General features: G+C 44.5%; 1 protein-coding gene across 3 annotated transcripts in view; it reads left to right on the top strand.

Moving 5' to 3' along the window:
- Positions 1-19,806, top strand: part of LOC115163461 (protein turtle homolog B-like) — an 82,369-nt gene that overhangs the window by 59,255 nt on the left and 3,308 nt on the right. The window contains exons 8-20 of one of the 3 annotated variants that reach the window (XM_029715351.1): positions 1,362-1,504; positions 1,782-1,922; positions 2,029-2,148; positions 2,313-2,526; positions 4,322-4,445; positions 8,208-8,383; positions 11,278-11,504; positions 11,799-11,883; positions 12,113-12,274; positions 12,370-12,415; positions 14,923-16,548; positions 17,870-17,915; positions 19,572-19,662. In XM_029715351.1, the coding sequence (XP_029571211.1) occupies positions 1,362-1,504; positions 1,782-1,922; positions 2,029-2,148; positions 2,313-2,526; positions 4,322-4,445; positions 8,208-8,383; positions 11,278-11,504; positions 11,799-11,883; positions 12,113-12,274; positions 12,370-12,415; positions 14,923-16,548; positions 17,870-17,915 (3,110 nt within the window). In that variant the 3' untranslated portion in view covers positions 19,572-19,662. Of the gene's footprint in view, positions 1-1,361; positions 1,505-1,781; positions 1,923-2,028; positions 2,149-2,312; positions 2,527-4,321; positions 4,446-8,207; positions 8,384-11,277; positions 11,505-11,798; positions 11,884-12,112; positions 12,275-12,369; positions 12,416-14,922; positions 16,549-17,869; positions 17,916-19,571; positions 19,703-19,806 lie in introns of those variants that run through there. The other 2 variants (XM_029715350.1, XM_029715349.1) reach the window with 2 other exon arrangements.

Genomic DNA, 19,806 nt, shown 5'->3' with positions numbered 1-19,806 from the left:
TTTCCCGTCTATGATTCCAGTCTCTGAAGTGTTGATTATCTTTCATTGCTAGACAGTGACAGAGACAGTCTGCTAGTCTCACCCCATAGCATGCTGCTCAGTCTGTCCTTCTCCCCTTAGAGAAAGAGTCCTGGTCTTCTCAGTGTGCCGGACTGAATTGAAACGGTGACCTTTTAGTTAATCTGCTACTGTATGTGAAAGGGAAATGCCACAAGGCCAGATGTTTTTTTTTATCATCAGTCTAAGCATGTTTGTTACTATGCTAATTCCCTCTGAAGTCGCTGGTCATTGATCTCTGTGTTCTGAGAGAGAGAGAGAGAGAGAGAGAGAGAGAGAGAGAGAGAGAGAGAGAGAGAGAGAGAGAGAGAGAGAGAGAGAGAGAGAGAGAGAGAGAGAGAGAGAGAGAGAGAGAGAGAGAGAGAGAGAGAGAGAGAGAGAGAGAGAGAGAGAGAGAGAGAGAGAGAGAGAGAGAGAGAGAGAGAGAGAGAGAGAGAGAGAGAGAGAGAGAGAGAGAGAGAGAGAGAGAGAGAGAGAGAGAGAGAGAGAGAGAGAGAGAGAGAGAGAGAGAGAGAGAGAGAGAGAGAGAGAGAGAGAGAGAGAGAGAAAGAGAAAAAAACAGTCTTACAGAACTGTCCTTTTTTCTGTTATGTACTATCCAAGTTGATAGCTAAAGACAATTAGTTAGCAGCTAGCTTGGGTTGCCATAAAGTAACTCCAGTCACCCAAGTCATAGACTGTTTTCTCTGCTACACCGCACGGCAAGCGGTACCGGAGTGCCAAGTCTAGGACCAAAAGGCTCCTTAACAGCTTCTACCCCCAAGCTGAACAATTCATCAAATGGCCACCAGACTATTTACATTGACACCCCTCCATTTGTTTTGTACACTGCTGCTACTCGCTGTTTATTATCTATGCATAGTCACTTCACCCTTACCTACATGTACAAATTATCTCGACTAACCTGTACCCCTGCACATTGACTCGGTACCAGTACCCCCTGTATATAGCCTCGCTATTGTTATTTTATTGTGTTACTTTTTATTATTTTTTACTTTAGTTTATTTGGTAAATATTTTATTAACTCTTCTTGAACTGCACTGTTGGTTAAGGGCTTGTAAGTAAGCATTTCACAGTAAGGTCTACACTTGTATTCTGCGCATGTGACAAATAAAGTTTGATTTGATTATAAAATAAAAAAAATTTATGGTTTCCATACCGACCAACTTATTATAGGAGAAGTGAAATTGTGATTTAACAGTTTCAGACTTATGCTCCAGTCTATTTTCACTTCAACCATCTCCTGTCCATCTGTACCAAACCTTGTGCTCTGTCCTCTTTGACCTCTAATCTCTGACCCTCAGACCCTGCCCGTGTGCTCAACATGCCCTCCATCATATACGTTCCACGGAAACTTCCAGGGGTCATCCGCTGCCCGGCGGACGCCAACCCGCCGGTGATATCAGTGAAGTGGGAGAAAGATGGCTACCCTCTCAGAGTGGAGAAGGTTAGTCTGCCATCCGTGGGGGCCTCTGTCTGTCTGGACTGTTGCTGGTTACACCTCATTCACCATAACAGCTGTTCACAAAGCATCCCAGATTAGGATTGCTGATCTAGGATCCCTTTTAGGTTTTCCACCCTACTGAATATGATTATATGGACACAGAGGACCTGATCCTAGATCAGCACTCCTTCTTGAACATGTTTTGAATACAGGCCTTGACATGCTGTAGAGAATATTGCATCCATGTGATGTTGAGTGTAGCTCCTCTCTCCTGTCCCAGTACCCCGGATGGAGCCAGGCACCGGATGGGAGTATCCGGGTGGCGGAGGCCACAGAAGACTCCCTTGGCACCTACACCTGTATGCCTTACAACACCCTGGGTACAATGGGCCAGTCTGACCCGGCCATTCTGGTGCTAAAGGTACTGGTACTGGAAGAAACCTCTGACCAAATGTGATATGTGTAGGCTTCTCTCCCCTCTTTTGGTGAGACTTGGTCTGTGACTTTGTGTGTGTGTTGGCCCACAGGATCCCCCCTACTTTAATGTGAGGCCTGGTGGGGAGTACCGCCAAGAGGCTGGTAGAGAGCTGGTCATCCCCTGTGCTGCCTCGGGAGACCCTGAGATACCAACCATCACCTGGAGGAAGGTATGAAACCACACTACAGCTGGGACTAGTCTGGGAAGAGAAACATGGAAAATTCTAACTTCTTTTGTAATATGACAGACTAGTCCCAATGAAGTGTGTGTGTGTGTGTGTGTGTGTGTGTGTGTGTGTGTGTGTGTGTGTGTGTGTGTGTGTGTGTGTTCAAGGTGGGGAAGCCCAGCAAGAGTAAGCACAACATCCTCCCCAGCGGCAGCTTACAGTTCCTGTCCCTCAGCAAGGAGGATCATGGGGAATGGGAGTGTGTGGCCACCAATGTGGTCACCAGCATCACTGCCAGCACGCACCTCCTCGTCATCGGTACTGTCCTCTGTGACCTCATAACCCTCTGCCCCCATGCGTGTCTGATGATCCTAGTCATAGGTACCGTCCCCCCTGTGTTTTCTCAGCTCTTCAGGGTTCAGAATTTCAGTTAATCTGAATTGAAGTGGATTTGACAGCAACCCTGCAGCTCTCTGTTTCCATGCATGATGACCCTAGTCCCAGCTGTATTGTATGTATACTGAAGTACTGCTTAGACATTCATGATGACCCTAGTCCCAGCTGTACTGTATGTATACTGAAGTACTGCTTAGACATTCACGATGACCCTAGTCCCAGCTGTACTGTATGTATACTGAAGTGCTGCTTAGACATTCACGATGACCCTAGTCCCAGCTGTACTGTATGTATACTGAAGTGCTGCTTAGACATTCACGATGACCCTAGTCCCAGCTGTACTGTATGTATACTGAAGTGCTGCTTAGACATTCACGATGACCCTAGTCCCAGCTGTACTGTATGTATACTGAAGTGCTGCTTAGACATTCACGATGACCCTAGTCCCAGATGTACTGTATGTATACTGAAGTGCTGCTTAGACATTCACGATGACCCTAGTCCCAGCTGTACTGTATGTATACTGAAGTGCTGCTTAGACATTCATGATGACCCTAGTCCCAGATGTACTGTATGTATACTGAAGTACTGCTTAGACATTCACGATGACCCTAGTCCCAGCTGTACTGTATGTATACTGAAGTACTGCTTAGACATTCACGATGACCCTAGTCCCAGCTGTACTGTATGTATACTGAAGTACTGCTTAGACATTCACGATGACCCTAGTCCCAGATGTACTGTATGTATACTGAAGTACTGCTTAGACATTCACGATGACCCTAGTCCCAGCTGTACTGTATGTATACTGAAGTACTGCTTAGACATTCACGATGACCCTAGTCCCAGCTGTACTGTATGTATACTGAAGTACTGCTTAGACATTCATGATGACCCTAGTCCCAGCTGTACTGTATGTATACTGAAGTACTGCTTAGACATTCATGATGACCCTAGTCCCAGATGTACTGTATGTATACTGAAGTACTGCTTAGACATTCATGATGACCCTAGTCCCAGCTGTACTGTATGTATACTGAAGTACTGCTTAGACATTCATGATGACCCTGGTCCCAGCTGTACTGTATGTATACTGAAGTACTGCTTAGACATTCATGATGACCCTAGTCCCAGCTGTACTGTATGTATACTGAAGTACTGCTTAGACAAGGGACTTGCTTGTGCGTGTTTACAATAAATATGAGTAATAAGCATTTCTCAGGACTCTCACAGTCATACACCCTAGCTGGCACCTGCCCAAGTGTCCCCTCACTGGAGTGACAGGTGACATGTCAGAGGTGCTAAGTGTGGAGCGGACAGATTTGACGTTTCTGACCATAGTGGTTAGGACAGCAGGTCTCCCTTTAATCCCAGTGAAAGGTGCTGGGTCTTAGCCACACAGCTGGGGGCTGGGATGGTGATGGTCTGGCCAAGCCATAGACCTTCACTCCCCTTCATTTCACCATTGGTCTACAACACCTGACATTACAGGGAATTAGATTTTTTTACATTTTTGGACAATGATAGTGATTCTGAGTGAGAGGGCTTTTTATACATTGAGAAAACAGCTGTTATGGGAATAACAGACCTGACCCAAACTGTGGTTATTGAAGGATTGTAGAATGGTGATCCTAACCTTCACCATGTACACATAGACCTAACAGATTGCTCTATCACTCTTTAGTGTGGGCCAGAGCAATATATAGTAGAGAGATATAGAGAGGTATACTGTAGATGGCTCTGGTATTAAATACGGCAATGTCTTTTCTCTGACCTTCAGGCACCAGCCCACATGCTCCAGGCAACATTCGTGTGTTGCCCTCGGTGACCTCGGCCAATGTGTCCTGGGAGCCGGGTTACGACGGAGGCTTTGAGCAGACATTCTCAGTGTGGTATGGCCCAGTGTGAGTACTCCCAGCATGTAGTCTACTATCACATCTTATACTCAGATTGCAGCTGATTCCCCTAATAGAGGTGGGGGGACAGAGAGTTTCATGATTGATCTGTAGGGTTTAGGGCTCTTAATGTGACCGTATTACTGCCCCCCCGAAAATCACGAGTTCAAATTCAAATTCCACGGAACCGGCTTTCCAAGTGGCGCAACGGTATAAGGCACTATAATGCAGTGCTATGGGCGTCACTACAGACCTGGGTTTGATCCCAAACTGGCCGCGACCAGGAGACCCATGAGGCGGTGCACAATTGGCCCAGCGTCGTCCGGGTTAGGGGAGGGTTTGGCCGGCCATCGTCCCATCGCGCACTAGTGACTCCTTGTAGCAGGCCTGGCGCATGCACGCTGACTTCGGTCGCCAGGTGTACGGTGTTTCCTCCGACACATTGTGCAGCTGGCTTCCGGGTTAAGTGGGCATTGTGTCAAGAAGCAGTGCGGCTTGGCAGGGTTGTGTTTCGGAGGACACACGACTCTCGACCTTCGCCTCTCCCGAGTCCATATGGGAGTTGCAGCGATGGGACAAGACTGTAACTGCCAATTGGTTATCACGAAATTTGGGAGAAAATGTGGTAAAATAAATAAATAAATAATAATTATAATTCCATGGGACCGTTTAGTCACGGCTTCTCCAAGCTCTGATGCTGCTGATGGTCATTAGAAACATACCAAACTTGCTAACTGCCTGGTACTCAGCACTCTATTGTCCCTCTAATCACTCTGACATCAATGTAAATGTAATTGAAAATCTAATCAAACACTTCATGAGAGAACATGTGTTGCGCAACATTTCTATAGCATATGCAATTGCATGGGACAACAGATTTTTGATGGCCTTTATTAAAAATAGGATCCCATCATCTTTCTATAGGCTAAGCCTACTATATTTATTTCTCAACTTTCCTAATATTAAGCACATTGCTTCTCGTTACAACAGACTGGCATGAAAATAAACCACAGGAAAAGCGTCCTCCATTCGCTATTTAAGTGCATAGATGACATGTATTTTTTCCTGTTGCCCCTGTTTCGATACAGGTGCATGATAATGGTCCATTCTAAATCAAAACAAATTTCACACATATATTATTTAGTATATGTAAAGACAAGATTAAATCAAGAAAGTCTGATTGGGTGACAATATTAGCAACTAATACACAATCACTTGTGAATAATGCTCAGCTTGTCTGCAGTAAGGTAAGAAACAGCACATGCCTTTTTTGTGTGACTTTTTCAAATCATAGTCATACATCACAACTAAAGTAGCCAAATAACTTATTAAAATTAAGAACATTAAACCGGTGTAAAGCCTAACTGGCATACATAGGCGGCGCGTGAATGTCAAGTTTTGGAAGATATTTTTCACCATAAATATTGTCCTTTATAATAAAGCATTACATGCATAATCCCTTTTGTGGTCACTTTTGAGAATGGTGTTTTCCCGCTAATTGAATGTATTTTGGAAAATTCACACTGCCATGTGCGCATTGCTGCACTTATAATGTGAAGAAATAGCCTAATAGTTTATCAACATTTTAATCTAAACGTTCTGATCTGTTGCATCTGCTTATAAAAGTTTTTTTTGATGCTAGTGGTTGTATTAATTTGGGATCTATCGCATCCCACAACTATCTCAGAGTATGTTTGGAATGATTTATTGCACAGAAAGACAAGTTGACCAACAGAATAGGTACATTTTTGTACTATGGGGGATAGTAGATTGACATAAGCTAGTGCTTTTGCTGTTCGTTAGGCCTACTCATCTTGTTGGCTGATGGAAAGTAAATGTGGACAGTTCTTCCAACATCTTCAATATGCACCTCGGAATTTGATAAGGACGCGTGTAGTTGCGTCCCCAATGTACTGTATCTGTCTTCACTTATAGCCTGTGAGAAGAACCCGAGATGCTGTGAGGGACCCGATCATGTGACGGGCATTGGCTAATAAGAATTTAGATATCTGAGTGAGCCATGTGAGTGAGAGGTGCTTTGGCGCACGCAGCCAGGAGAAGGGAATTATAATTATTATATTCAGCCCAAGGGCACAACAGCCACTGGCCACAATAGGCATGGATATTTTTAGGGGCATTACGGCCACACAAAGGTGATGCCGCCGGGAAATTTGAGGCATTACCAAGTGCTTGTCAAATTGTGAATAAGAGACTGATGAAGTGTGTGCAGCCTGCGCAAAAAACAAACCAGACTCATGCCTTTCTTGCGATTTTTTTCACATCATCATTAGAGTCGCATCATGCAGCCTTAGAATGTATTAAAAATCTAAACATATAGCCCAACATTTGTATCACAACTAAAGTTGCATAAATAACTCTAAATTAAGCATATAGGAGAACCTGTTTCTTTGTTAACCGCCCAACACAGAATAGTCGCATGTGCACACTCCCTCAAATCATTTAGAGAAAATATCCTTTTTGTTTTATTCAGCTTTGTTCAATTGTGTTCTTCATACTATAAAATAATTTAAAATAATGGCATGGAATTCTAAGCAAATATTGTCTTCTAAATTAACTAGTGTAGCCCACAGCTATTTGTCATGGCAAGATCAGGACCTAACATAAGGACAACTCAGAGTATGCTATTCCGTTCTTCTAAAATAGACAACATTTTCTTCATATCATGTTTCTTTAGACCTGTCTAAAATAGATAATGGATTAATGTGTCGGTGTAGGCTATATTACATGGATTTATTAGGCTTTTTAAAATGTAAATGTCTGCATCAGTGGCTTGTAGACTATGTGTGAAAGCCAGGAGATGCTGAATAGGTTTATGTTAATTAACGTGAGACTGCCAGTTATTTGCTTAACAATCACCTGCTGCCAAAATGTCATGCCCGCCCTAGTAGGGATCTGATTTGTTATCAATAAGGAAACCTATTGATAATTGAATTACATGAAATACTGCAACAGTATCCAGGGGGAAACATATTATCTTCAACAGGCAAGTTTGACAATGCACAATGCTAATGGTTTATTACTCAGTACTCCAGTAATATTACTCTCAGTTATTCAGTATTTGTATTTACAATATTTGCGTTGTTGAAGAGTAGGGCATACAATAAATCACAGAAGATGCATAATTCATGTGTTTGTTTATTAAAGGTGTCATGGGATGTAATGGAAAGACATTGCAGTAACATTCTATTAGACAACATCCACGAGGTGCCATAAAATCACCATTATCATTTTATGTACATGTCTGCAGTCATAAAGCCATTCTTTGTGTGTGAATAATAATCTGATAGAAGTGGTGCTTTTGGCAGTTTAATATTAACAGCCATGCTCATCCATCTCTCTGTCATGGCCTGATGACACCTTAATGGAAATTTGTTGCCTGTAATATTAAACCATGTGCTTTGAGGAACATTGCATATGAGTGGAGGCATCTCTTGTGTACTAAAATAATGAATTACTTTGTACATGTAAATATAAATGTATGAGTCAAAGTGATCTAATTACCTTTAGTTAAGATTACAGATATGATGACTGTGAGGAGGACATTAAACAGAGTAAAATATAGCCTAGCAACTGTATTGTATTGCAACGCTGTGACCCATTGCCTGTGTAGTTTGACAGAGGCACACTACATAAGACTGGCTATCTACTCCATATCTGCTATCTGAGTGTTAACAGGATGGCCCATTGACCTTATAGTCGGGTGCAGGTTAGTTAGTATTGATACCTCTCTCTGTGTTTCTGTCCCCCAAGGTTGAAAAAGGAGAATTTTGGCCCCCATGACTGGCACTCCATGCCGGTGTCGGGGTCTCAGACGTGGTTGGTGGTGCCGGGGCTGGAGCCCAGGACAGAATACCAGTTCAGCGTCCTGGCACAGAACAAGCTGGGCACAGGCCCTTTCAGCGAGGTCGTGACGGTTAACACAGTAGGTAAGTGGCACCAACACCAGAACAGCTGCCTACACTAGACTGATACTGTATGCCTATCCTGTAGATACAGTGCCGTATTCAGACCCCTTGACATTTTCCACATTTTGTTACGTTACAGCCTTATTCTAAAATGGATTCATATTTTTTTTCAGCAATCTACACACAATACTCCATAATGACAAAGTGAAAACAGGTTTTTATAAATGTTTGCAAATGTATAAAAACTTAAAAACAGAAATACCTTATTTACATAAGTATTCAGACCCTTTGCTATGAGACTCGAAATTGAGCTCAGGTGCATCCTGTTTCCATTGATCATCCTTGAGATGTTTCAACAACTTGATTGGAGTCCACCTGTGGTGAATTCAATTGATTGGACATGATTTGGAAAGGCACACACCTGTCTATATAAGGTCTGACAGTTGACAGTGCATGTCAGAGCAAAAAACTATTAAAACAATACAGGAGAGCCGCACAAATGTAATGTCCAACGTTTCGACAGACAAGCTGTCTTCATCAGGGTATAATGACAAACACTGCGGTGTGACTCATTTATATAGTGTCAAAAGACACACGTGTCTGTAATCATGGCCGGGTGTGGCCTGATATTATTGGATAATTCTCATATATTAAAATAGCATACAGAAAACATAAATGGATAGCGTATGATCATAGATACAATTTGGCTACATAAGCCTACAAACATTTAAAATAGCAAAATCACAATAATCACAAGAATGGCTTCAGATCAAAGTCTACATTGAGACCGAATGGAGCAAGGGTCTTTAAATAAAAAAATCCAGGCAGCCTCTCGTTTTAACAATAAATTGTCGAGGTCACCCCCTCTCCTAGGGAGGGTGACATGTTCGATGCCAATATAACGTAGAGACGAAATCGAGTGGTTTGTTTCCAAAAAGTGGGCCGCAACTGGGTAAGTCGAGTTTTTGCACCTAATGGTGCTACGATGCTCCGAGGTTCGTACTTTTAATTCGTGCTTTGTTTTACCCACATCATTTTTACCACAAGGACAAGTTATGAGATAAATAACTGCCTTAGTGGAGCACATGATAACACCTCTGATTGGGATCTGTTTCCCTGTTTGGGGGTGTTTAAAGGATCTACATTTATAAGTGCCATTGCATTAAGCACAGCCATTACACTTGTAGTTTCCATCCAGTAGGGGCGCAAATAGACATTGTGCAGGGATATCTTGGGGTGGTAAATCAGAGTTTACCAATTGATCTCTGAGATTTCTGCCCTGCGAGAATACGACCAAGGGAAGGTCCGAAACCACATTAGCGATACTATCATCGGACCTTAGAATGTGCCAATGTATGTGAACGATTCCCTTAACCAAGCCATGAGGTCGAAGGAATTGTCTGTAGAGCTCTGAGACAGGATTGTGTCGAGGCACAGATTTAGGGAAGGGTACCAAAAGATTTCTGCAGCATTGAAGATCCCCAAGAACACAGTGGCCTCCATCATTCTTAAATGGAAGAAGTTTGGAACCACCAAGACTCTTCCAAGAGCTGTACGCCCGGCCAAACTGAGCAATCGGGGGAGAAGGACATTGGTCAGGGAGGTGACCAAGAGCCCGATGGTCACTCTGACAGCGCTCTAGAGTTCCTCTGTGGAGATGGGAGAACCTTTCAGAAGGACAACAATCTCTGTAGCACTCCACCATTCAGGCCATTATGCTAGAGTGGCCAGACGGAAGCCACTCTTCAGTAAAAGGCACATGACAGCCTGCTTGGAGTTTGATAAAAGGTACCTAAAGACTCTCAGACCATGAGAAACAAGATTCTCTGGTCTGATGTAACCAAGATTGAACTCTTTGGCCTGAATGCCAAGCGTCATGTCTGGAGGAAACCTTGCACCATCCCTACGGTGAAGCATGGCGGTGGCAGCATGCTGTGGGGATGTTTTTCAGCGGCAGGGACTGGGAGACTAGTAAGGGATCGAGGCAAAGATGAACGGAGCAAAGTACAGAGAGATCCTTGATGAAAACCTGCTCCACAGCGCTCAGGACCTCAGACTGGGGTGAAGGTTCACCTTCCAACAGGACCACGACCCTAAGCACACAGCCAAGACAACACAGGAGTGGCTTTGGGACAAGTCTCTGAATGTCCTTGTGTGGCTCAGCCAGAGCCCGGACTTGAACTCGATTGAACATCTGTAGAGAACTGAAAATAGCTGTGCAGCAACGCTCCCTATCTAACCTGACAGAGCTTGAGAGGATCTGCAGTGAAGAATGGGAGAAAGTCCCCAAATACATGTATTCCAGGCTTGTAGCATCATACCCAAGAAGACTCGATGCTGTAATTGCTGCCAAAAGTGTTTCAACAAAGTACTGAGTTAAGGATCTGAATACTTATGTAAATGTGTTATTTCAGTTTTTATTTGGAATGAATTAGCAAACATTTCTAAAAACCTATTTTTGCTTTTTCACTATAGGGTATTGTGTGGAGATTGATGAGGGGAAAAAATGATTTAATACATTTTAGTATAAGGCTGTAACGTAACAAAATGTGGGAAAAGTCATTGGGTCTGAATACTTTCCGAAGGCACTGTACATAGAATAGACTCTTTGTAATGCATGTTTATTTTTAGATAACTCTATAGCTTATGTTACGCCTTAACTTGAAGTACAACGGATTTGTACTTAGATGTTTGCACATCAGTGTGTCATGTTGATTCTGTAAGCTCACAATATCATTGACACTACTGCTCTCTAGTGTCATCTTGTAGAATGCAGTTTGTAATTGCTCTCATCATGTTCCATTTTTCTCTGATTGATCGCATGTGAATGTACAGTATGGGTTTGTTATGACTGTTTGAATAGTATGAATTGGTTAACTTCCTTCTTTAACGGGTCTGTTCTCTTGACCCCTTAGTGTCTCCCCTGAGTACCCCTGAACCACAGGTGCTTCTTACTCCACCACGGTGCCTCACAGCCAATCGCACACAGCACGGCGTCCTGCTCACATGGCTCCCGCCAGCCAATCACTCCTCGCCTGTCGACCGCTACATCATGGAGTTCCGTCTCGGGGAGAGGTGGGAGGTCCTCGACGATCTGATCGCTGCCGCTGAGACTGAGCTGATGGCCAGGGACCTAGTCCAGGTAAAGGGCCGTACATACCTCAATGTATAAACAATGCCGTCTGTTTATAGTGACAACTGCCGATGTGTAATGACCGTTCATTACAGTGTCATAAACTGTCGAGAAGATCATAATGAACACTTTATGAATTACTATATCCTTTTAAGTGTATGTAAAGTGTTACCTCTATTATTTTGCAGATGGCAGTTGTTTTGGGGTAATGACACCTTTATTTTGAGACAGTGGTTGGACTGTGGTTGTGTTATGTGTGTGGAATGGACAGTGGAGGAGTATGTTGTCTTGTGTCACTGACAGGAGTCCTGGTATGAGTTCAGAGTCATGGCCGTCATGGACGACCTCATCAGTGAGAGCAGTAATGTGGTGGGAGTGTCCAGCACAGGTAAGTGTTAAACCTAATATATTACACACCTCAATTCAGAATTAGATTAAGAGAATATTCAAATAATCTTCCCAGATAGCTACAATGAAATAGAATATTTTCAAATGCTGCTAATATGTCACTCCATTAAATCCATTACTTCCATGAGATTGGTGAAGTTCATGATTTGAAGGTGAAGTCCATTTCCAGCGCCCCATTTCTGAACCCCTGGGTACCTCTTCAACCTCAGATCCCTTCCCCCCTACGGAGGTGACTGAAGAGGGGTTGGCGCTGCCTGTGGTAGCGGGCGTCGTGGCAACCATCTGCTTTCTGGCGGCTGCGGTGCTCTTCAGTACTCTAGCAGCCTGCTTCGTTAACAAACAGCACCAACGCAAACTCAAACGTAAACCAGGTATGCCTGCACTTCTTCTAACTTCTGTTTAACTTCTACTGTCCTTTCTCTGGTCTTGGTTGTAATCTCTAAATCTCTGTTTTGTCTCTTCTAAGACCCTCCCCTGTCTGTAACACACTTCAGGAAAAGCATTGATTCATCGTAAGTATGAAAAACAAAACCAGAGAGTTTAAAAAATAGGAGCCAACCTTTTGAGCTCATATGCCAATTCACAGTGCAGTAGTCACTGGATTAAATTTAGATGCAACATCAACTCGTCTTTACCTGTTATAAGGGTTATTGTTATGGTCTCTGTTCGATTCACTCCTGTTGAGTACCATCTGTCAGGGCAGGGTAGCTTTGCTAGGACATAAGTATAGTTTGAATGTACACGATATATAGAATGTATGTGAACATCCCTTCAAATTAGTGTATTATACTATTTCAGCCACACCCGTTGCTGACAGGTGTATAAATTCGAGCACACAGCCATGCAATCTCCATAGACAACCATTGACAGTAGAATGGCTTTACTGAAGAGCTCAGGGACTTTCAACGTGGCACCGTCATAGGATGCCACCTTTCCCACAAGTCAGTTCATAAAATGTCTGTCCAGCTAGAGCTACCCCGGTCAACTGTAAGTGGAAACGTCTAGGAGCAGCAACGGCTCAGCCACAAAGTGGTAGGCCACACAAGCTCACAGAACGGAACAGTCGAGTGCTGAAGCGCGTAGCGCGTAAATATCGTCTGTCTGCGGTTGCAACACTCACTACCGTGTTCCAAACTGCCTCTGAAAGCAACGTCAGCACAATAACTGTTCGTCAGGAGCTTCATGAAATGGGTTTCCATGGCCGAGCAGCCGCCCACAAGCCTAAGATCACTATGCGCAATGCCAAGCGTCGGCTGGAGTGTTGTAAAGCTCCCCGCCATTGGATACTGGAGCAGTTGAAACGCGTTCTCTGGAGTGTTGAATCACGTTTCATCATCTGGCAGTCCGATGGACAAATATGGGTTTGTCGCTTGCCAGGAGAACACTATCTGCCTGAATGCATAGTGCCAACTGTAAAGTTTGACAATTCATAATCTGGGGCTGTTTTTCATGGTTTGGGCTAGGCCCCTTAGTTCTAGTGAAGGGAAATCTTAATGCAACAGCATACAATGACATTTTAGATGATTCTGTGCTTCCAACTTAGTGGCAACAGTTTGGGGAAGGTCCTTTCCTGTTTCAGCACGACAATGCCCCTGTGCACAAAGCGAGGTCCATACAGAAATGGTTTGTCAAGATCGGTGTGGAAGAACTTGACTGGCCTGCACAGAGTCCTGACCTCAACCCCATCGAACACCTTTGGGATGAATTGGTACGCCGACTGCGAGCCAGGCCTAATCGCCCACATTAGTGCCCGACCTAATGCTCTTGTGGCTGAATGGAAGCAAGTTCCTGCAGCAATGTTCCAACATCTAGTGGAATGCCTTCCCAGAAGAGTGGAGGCTGTTATATTAATGCCCATGGTATTGGAATGAGATGTTCGATGAGCAAGTGTTCACATACTTTTGGTCGTGTAGTGTATATTGTGTGTATGTCAAGGGTTTGGAGAGAGGTCTATGTTAAAAGGAATTGGATGTTTCAACTTCTTGGAATATCTAGATGGTCAAGTGAATGAAAATGGCATTATAGGGGACATTGCAGTGACCTTTATATCAGACTAGTGAAGTCTGGTCCTCTTGTGACTCCATGATGGTCCCTCCTGTGTTGTGTGGAGGTTTGGCTTAGTTGACAGATGACCGTGGCCCATGCCGTTTGTGTGTCTCCCACCGCAGGCCTCCTCTCACCCCCTTGCCAGGGGTAGAGCCCTGCTGGGACACGCCAGCCAGGAGCAGCTACATGCCCCCACCAGCCAGCTCCCTGTGAGTGCTTAGCTGCTTGCACCATGCCCAGTGGGTGTTGTGCTGCACTACGCTACGCTGGCTTGGCAGCATGGATAATATATGCATTTTATAGATTTGATTTACTTAGTGCTCTGCTGGCCTAACTGCATGCACAGTATACTGTATATGCACCGTATAGGGATTTGTGTTTGCGTTGGCTCAGCTGCATGTACAGTACCGTGTATATGCACTATAGTTGACTGTGTAGTTTACAAATCAAATCAAAGTCTAAACAACAGGTAGACCTTACAACACTGTAGACCTTACAGTGAAATGCTGCTCCTGGTGTGTGGCAAATAGAAAAAAAGGCCTAGTTGGAAGTCATCTGTGTTTTTATTATGCCATTAAAGCATTTGTCCCCAACAAGACAAATGGCCCTCAGTTTTTGCCCAAGAGCGAGTAAAAGAATATCTGTGAGACGGTTGTCATGGCTGCTTGGTAACGGTTCCTCTCTCATAATGTCGCCGTGGCTAAAGTCATTAGCTTCAATGCTAGCAGAATGCACTGGCTACTATCATAATGCAGGGGTGGAATACAAATAAAACAGGTGTATTTGCTTTGACATGGTGACATGGCTTTGGATTTTCTCATCTGTTTAGCATAGTAGTGATGCATACTGTGGATAAGATGCTATTTTACTGTGCACATTTAGGCTGTTTATTGATTAATAACTGCTGTTTAATGGGTTTATTATGAAGCCATCATGTTTGAGTGTCTGTCTCTGTGTTGGTTGTCTCTGACAGACTGTCCTCTGGGAAGATCAGTCCAGAGAGCTCCCCTCCCGCCTCGCGGCCCCAGTCCCTGTCCTCAGATGGGGCCCACGGCCCGGGCCTGTACGTCAGGAGACTGCCCAGCCCTCAGAGGGACAAGGACAAAGAGCTCTCCTTCTACAAGAAAACCAAGCGTGCTATAGCCAGCAAGAAGTACAGCGTGTCCAAGCACGAGGCAGAGGTCACCAGCCCCATCGAGCTGATCAGCCGCGGTCCCGACGGCCGTTTCAGCATGGCCAGCCCGCCATCAGCCCACCGCCGCATCCAGGGCTTCCCGTTCGCTGAGGAGTCCGACATGTACCCAGAGTTCCGGCAGTCCGACGAGGAGAATGATTTTGACCCCGGGCCCCTGCCCCCGATCATGGCCACGCTCCGACCACAGCTCTCCCCAACATCCTCCAGTCTGGAGTCCATGCAGCCCCCCAACTACAGCCCCCGCCTCCACAGGCCCATGGAAGGTATGAGCTTTGTGGAGGGCAGTGGGCATCATGCTGCAGGGCAGGCCCCAGCCTCCCGCTACAGGGACTTTCCCCAGGTCCCCTTCTATGGGTATCTAGGCAGCCGCGGTGAATCGGGGATTCCTCCACCTTTTTACATGCCGGACATCAGTCCGCATAGCTCCGCTCTGTCCTCCCCCCCAGGCACTGCTGACGGGGGGCCCTACGGTTATCCCTCCATCCCAGAGGAGAGGGAAGAGATGGAGCTCCATCATCAGTACACTTCCTCTGGCCATTCCCTCCCACATCCACACAGCCCTCCCCCTCGCTCACCTGACAGCTGGCAGCCTCACGAGTTCCCCTTCCTGGGTCTGGAGGGGCCCCGCTTCATTTATCCACCTCATGATCCCTTACATCATCACCAGGACCTTCCTGACCCTCCACCGTACCCCCCTCTCCACTCTCTCCCCCCCAGCCGCCTGCACCTCCCCAGCCCTCGGCTCCTGCAGTTGGAGGTCCCCATGGCTCCACAGGGCAGAGACCAACCCCCAGGCCCTCCAGCTAGGCGCTTAGCTATGCAACAGGCCCAGAGTCTCGGCCAGCTCAGACACACATCCCATGGTGTGGGTGTACCAGTGTTGCCTTACCCTGACCCATCAGCCCGTGCAGGGAGCCCAAGCACAGCCCCTAGCAGCAGCCCCCAGTCCTGGCTCAGCCCGAGGTCAGGGCGTAGGACAGACCCCTCCCTGCCCCCGCTGGTCCTCCAACCTTCCCGCCTCTCCCCCCTCTCCCAGAGCCCCCTTAGCACCCAGCCAGGTTCCCCAGATATCCTAGTCCGCCCACCACCCCACCCCAGCATCCTCCGCACCTCCCGCTCTCTGGAGATGCCTGAGATCACCCTGCACCCCCAAGCCACCGTCAGTTTCTCCCGAAGGTCCTCCCTGGCCTCCTCCCCCACCCAGGCCCAGCAGGGAAGCCGCAGGCCCAGCCCCAGTTACCGTCCCCACATGTCCTATGCCTCCACCGCAGCCAGTTATCCCTCCCAGTCCCCCTCTCCCCCCTTGGAGGGCAGGGATGTGTTCGGGCAGTGGCCGTCCCAGAGGAGGACAGAGGAGGAGATGCTGCCCTCAGAGCCCTCCCAACTCCAGATATCCGCCTCAGGGTAGGTGACCTACACCGGTCCGGCAGGGACAGCAACGCACTAACTAACGAACACAATAAACTTCTCCAACCTGGGCACTCAATTCTAAATGTATCCCCAGTTTATAGAATATTACTTCATGTTTTACTTTTGGCATACCAAGAATGCATATTTAGGCTTTATATGCAGAAAGCATGTATTTGCATTTGGCACACATTTGATCAGTCAATAACAAGTTATTTATTCAAATTTTGTCAATATACCCATTTGAATCAGGGCAAATGGGTAAAGTGTAGGTTTCACATAAAAAGTCCTGATTGACACATTTTGTAATTTAACCCTAGAACAAAGACACATCTGAAGATATTGATATTGATTTTTGAATTCTGTAATTATTATTATAAGATATTTTTGCTTTTCTCTGTATGGGAACTCATTAATTTTAGGAAGAAAAGGTGATTTGTAACTGCCATAGTTCACAGAAAATACTGTTTGCTAAAGAAAATGTTGGCAGAAAACCTAACCAAATATTTTTGTAAAACGTTACAATTGCATTAAGGTGCAATCTGCAACAAAGGATTTCAGGTGGAAGACATATGGGAGCAAATGCTTCACTAACAGTGTTTTTTATTGATTGAAAACTCTGAATACTAGTATAGTGAGATAATATTTATTCTTACATGTTTGTAAGTTTTATTTCCTTGTATTATTGCCCACCTATGACTTCTCATCAGGGCTTTCCTGTTTTTTAACTGGTGGTAAATGATACTGTAGCTAAACTGAAAGATCACGATTGAGTGAGACCTACACTTTAACTTTAAAGGTTGAGTGCCTTCTACCGCTCAAATTAAATATGAAATGTACAAGGTATCAACATTATTTTCACGATATTCATCATCATTATTGGCCAGATAAGCTTTCTATCTCAGGAATGATTTTCACACATTTGAAGGCCAAAGCAGATTTTACTGCACCTTTTTATAACCTGAGACCATTTGGACTACTTGATCATCTCTATTATTATATATTACACCAACATAGTCATACAGTACATGCTCTGCAGGACAATAAAATGCATACAAGAGAGCAATATACCTGAGGCGCATATAATATTCCCCTTTTGTCTGTATACCTACATGCTTCTCCCCTTCCCCCCTTCCCCCTCACACCCACCTCCTACCTTTCTGAATCCCAGGGATTGCCAGGTTAGCGTAAGCGGCCCTGCTCTTTTTCCACCCCTTTACAATGTCATGGTCATATGGGCAAGTATAGTGTAGGGCTGCTGGTTTGTACAGTGTGAGGGCTCAGGGGTCTTACCACATCTGTTTTTGATTGATCTCAGCTATCTGGGCAGCGTTGTTGTGAGCCGGTCCCCTACGCCGCAATAGGTAAGGGTCGGACCCATGTCTGAGAGGGGAGGCGTCAGCAGGGGAGGGCTCTTATCACTCTCTCCTTTAAAGGGGAATCGCTGACTTTGGGTTGAGCCTCTTTACTGGATTCAAGTTTGCTAGCTCTAATGCTAACTGCTAACATACAGGTTACATTTCCTACAGTTCCTTGGCACAACATGCCTGCTGTCACGCACAGTGATTAGGCTGGTGAGCAATATTAGGAGCTGTTTTGGACTGTGGAGCAGTATTTGAAATACAGGCACGGTTTCCCTGCACAAAAAAGCCTTGAATCAATAGAGGACCCAGATTACTGATAGACTGGAGTATTCCCCTTTAAAGTTTTGTTCCATGTGCAAAATGCCATGCATGCCTTCTCAAAATATCTATTTTTTTACTCAAACGAATAACAATATTTCTCAAGACTAAATTCTTCGTCACATTCGTCGTCTTAAGTGCTTTCGTTTCTGTCATGTGACTGTTTTTAATGGCCATTTCCTCTTCCTGTCATGTGACTGTTCTTTAACAGCCATTTCCTTTTCCTGCCATCTCCTCCCGTCAGCATGGTGAAGCCTCTGTACACAGTGTTCATGTTGATGAAAGTGTGATGTACAGTGTTCATGTTTTATGGAAATGTACTGTATCTAACTAACTGTGGCCCCTGCACACAGTATTTGTAATTATGAAAATACTGCTGTATTTATCTAACGAGGAATGCATTAATTCTCATATTTGTCTCCCCTTTCTACTAAGGGCTCTCAATCTCTCTCTCTACAGTGATACTATGAAGGAACCACCTCTAAAGCTTTGTGTTCCTACAGTATGCCTTTTGAAACAATATGTTTTGGTAGAATCACTTGTCTTTACGTGTTGTTGAGTCAGGTTTTGAAGCTGGTGTATTATTAAGTAATTTAATGGCAACAAACATTTAATCTCATGAACCTGAACGTAAATGTTTGGTGTTGATGAGGTTATTTTGGGTCTTAGTATCATTATTTGCATCTTTCTATGATGGACTGCAAAACAAATGTATTCATTAAGAGGTAAAAGTATATTTAAAAACAGATACCTTTCTGTTTAAGGCTTATCAACGTGCCTCAATTTGACATGGATTTAAAATTAGCCAATGATAGAGACTGCTCATCTTTAACCCTTAAAAATATATTCAGTATTAGGCAGAGTTTGAATGATATGTCACTCATAAAATGAAAATAATCCACATAGAGCTATCAAAAGAGGAGAATCCTCTTTGTTGCCCCACTCAACAAAAAAACAGATTCTCACTGTAGAGCAAGAGGAGCAACTCAGTAACTATAAAAACTGAAGCCTTTCTTCAGAAAAGTTTTATTACAAATACAGTATAGAGTATATTTTCATTTTATGGGTATCTGAAAGTGACAAAATATTGACATATTCTTTCATGATTTTTTTGAGAATTAACCCTGTTTATCCCATAGTATCTTATTAATTCCTCACAATCTGAAGCCAATGAATTTCTCACCAAATCATCAGTTTATTTATGGTTCAATATTACAGAGCCTTTTGGAATCAATGTCCTCCTGACTCCCCATCTAACTAATCACTGAGACTATAGCTCCCCCCGGTGGTGAGTTAATGTAAAGCATGTGTATTGTGCCTGTCTCCTCCTCTTTCTAGGGAACCTCTAGGTGCGTCTAGTGATCCTGCTGGGTCTGAGAGCTTACAGTCACTGCTACACCACTGTATTACTAAAGCCAAGAGAGTGGCTGCCAACACCAATAACAACTCCACTTCCAGGAGAAGAACAGGTCAGTCTCTGAACTAAAGAATATGCCACAGGCCGACACGCAACTGTTGGAAGAACCAAAAACAACAGCATTTAGTGAGTTCCTTGTAGCCTGGTCTCAAATTT

Source organism: Salmo trutta, chromosome 26 (genome assembly GCF_901001165.1).
Source record: "Salmo trutta chromosome 26, fSalTru1.1, whole genome shotgun sequence".
Classification (NCBI taxonomy): domain Eukaryota; kingdom Metazoa; phylum Chordata; class Actinopteri; order Salmoniformes; family Salmonidae; genus Salmo; species Salmo trutta.
The sequence above is the reverse complement of the archived record's forward strand: the minus strand, read 5'-3'. Positions and strand labels throughout refer to the sequence as shown.